General features: G+C 46.5%; 1 protein-coding gene across 1 annotated transcript in view; it reads right to left on the bottom strand.

The window, feature by feature from the left end:
- The window catches only part of TCTEX1D2 (Tctex1 domain containing 2), a 21191-nt gene extending 19714 nt beyond the window's left edge, over positions 1–1477 (bottom strand). Inside the window, exon 1 of the mRNA XM_006753404.2 lies at positions 1336–1477. Coding sequence (XP_006753467.1) covers positions 1336–1466 — 131 coding nt within the window. The 5' untranslated portion in view covers positions 1467–1477. The remainder of the gene's footprint in view (positions 1–1335) is intronic.
- Between the last annotated feature and the right edge of the window lie 6 nt (positions 1478–1483).

The following is a 1483-nucleotide window of genomic DNA, read 5'->3' as shown; positions in this document are numbered from 1 at the left end:
TTTTGAGTTTATAATGTGGTTTAATATTTGGTAATACTAGTGGCCCCTTATTACATTTTAACAGTATTTTCTTTAGTCTTCTGCCTGCTTATTCTCACAAATGAACTTTGGAATCATTGACAAATTTACAGGATTTGATCTGTTCAAAATGTGGTCTCCCTATTAACAAACATACTATATCTGGCTTTTCTCTTAAGCCTTTTCCATTCTCAGTAAATGTTAAAAGTTTTCTTCAAACAAGTCAGAAATAATTTAATAGGATTATTCTTATATAACATATTTTTTTGTGAATCATGTTCTGCACTGTTTTACAGCAGAAACACTGGTGAATGTCATTCTATGCTTTTAGAAAACTTTACAAAAATAACTGAACATATCTCTTTTTTGTATCCATTCTACTCACCAGTGTTTATCACATTATAATCAAAATTCCTGGCTTCCAATATTTGCCAAGCATTTGATTCAGCAATCTGATTTTAAGCAACAGAGAAAGAGCTTGGGAACCTTGTGAAAATAAAGTTAGTGACGTATCCCACAGGTGTAGCAGATAGCAGACTGTCCTCAGCACTAGACTGTATGCTTGGGCCTCCACATACATTCAGGTCCCCTGCCCTGCAGAGAAGTAAGCTATTCTGGCACACGTATGCACACAGTAAACTTCAAAATTCGGCTGAATGACATTCGACGCAAGCCGCTTGTTTTCTTTTTTTCTTTTAAGTAATGTCTCTTTTAAAAAATATATTTTATTGATTTTTTTACAGAGAGGAAGGGAGAGAGAGAGAGAGAAACATCAATGAGAAACACCAATCAGCTGCCCCCTGCACACCCCCTACCGGGGATGTGCCCGCAACCAAGGTACATGTCCTTGACCAGAATCGAACCTGGGACCCTTCAGTCCGCAGGCCGACGCCCTATCCAGAGCCAAACCGGTTAAGCCAAGCCGCTTGTTTTCTGCTCCTCTCTTTTCCATCCATCTCCTTTTCCTGTGTTCACATCCTGGGTCTCCTAGATTCTAATCTAGAGCCAACCACTCCCACTGCGCTAACCTTAAGCACTGCAGAGCTCTAACACTACAACTGCAGGTAGGGTCCTCTGCTGCCCCCTGCAGCTGAATCAAGAAAAACAGCCCCGCCCTCCCCCGACCAGCTCCTCCCTCTACAGCCCCTACCCTCCCTCGTCATGTGAACAGTCTGGATGAAGAACACAGTTCAGGCCGCTGCTCCCCCGCCTCCCTCTCCCCGGGGTCCTGCCCGACACCCAGACTTCCAGGCGAGCTCTGCCTGCCCGGCCCAGCAGTCCCGCAGGTCGCCCCGCCGCAGCCCGTCCTGTACCCGCCTTTGTTGGAAAACGGGCCGCAGAATATAGGTGTTCTCGGACTTCCCAGAGATCTTGTCAGCCTCAAGCGTCCCCTCTGTCCCAGAGACGGACGCACCCACGGAGACGGACACAGCCCCCGACGAAGCCATGGCCGGGGCTTCTCGGC

The sequence above is a fragment of the Myotis davidii genome, unplaced genomic scaffold (genome assembly GCF_000327345.1).
Source record: "Myotis davidii unplaced genomic scaffold, ASM32734v1 scaffold571, whole genome shotgun sequence".
Taxonomy (NCBI): Eukaryota; Metazoa; Chordata; class Mammalia; order Chiroptera; family Vespertilionidae; genus Myotis; species Myotis davidii.
Note: the sequence above shows the minus strand (reverse complement) of the source record. Positions and strands in the feature narration are given on the sequence as shown.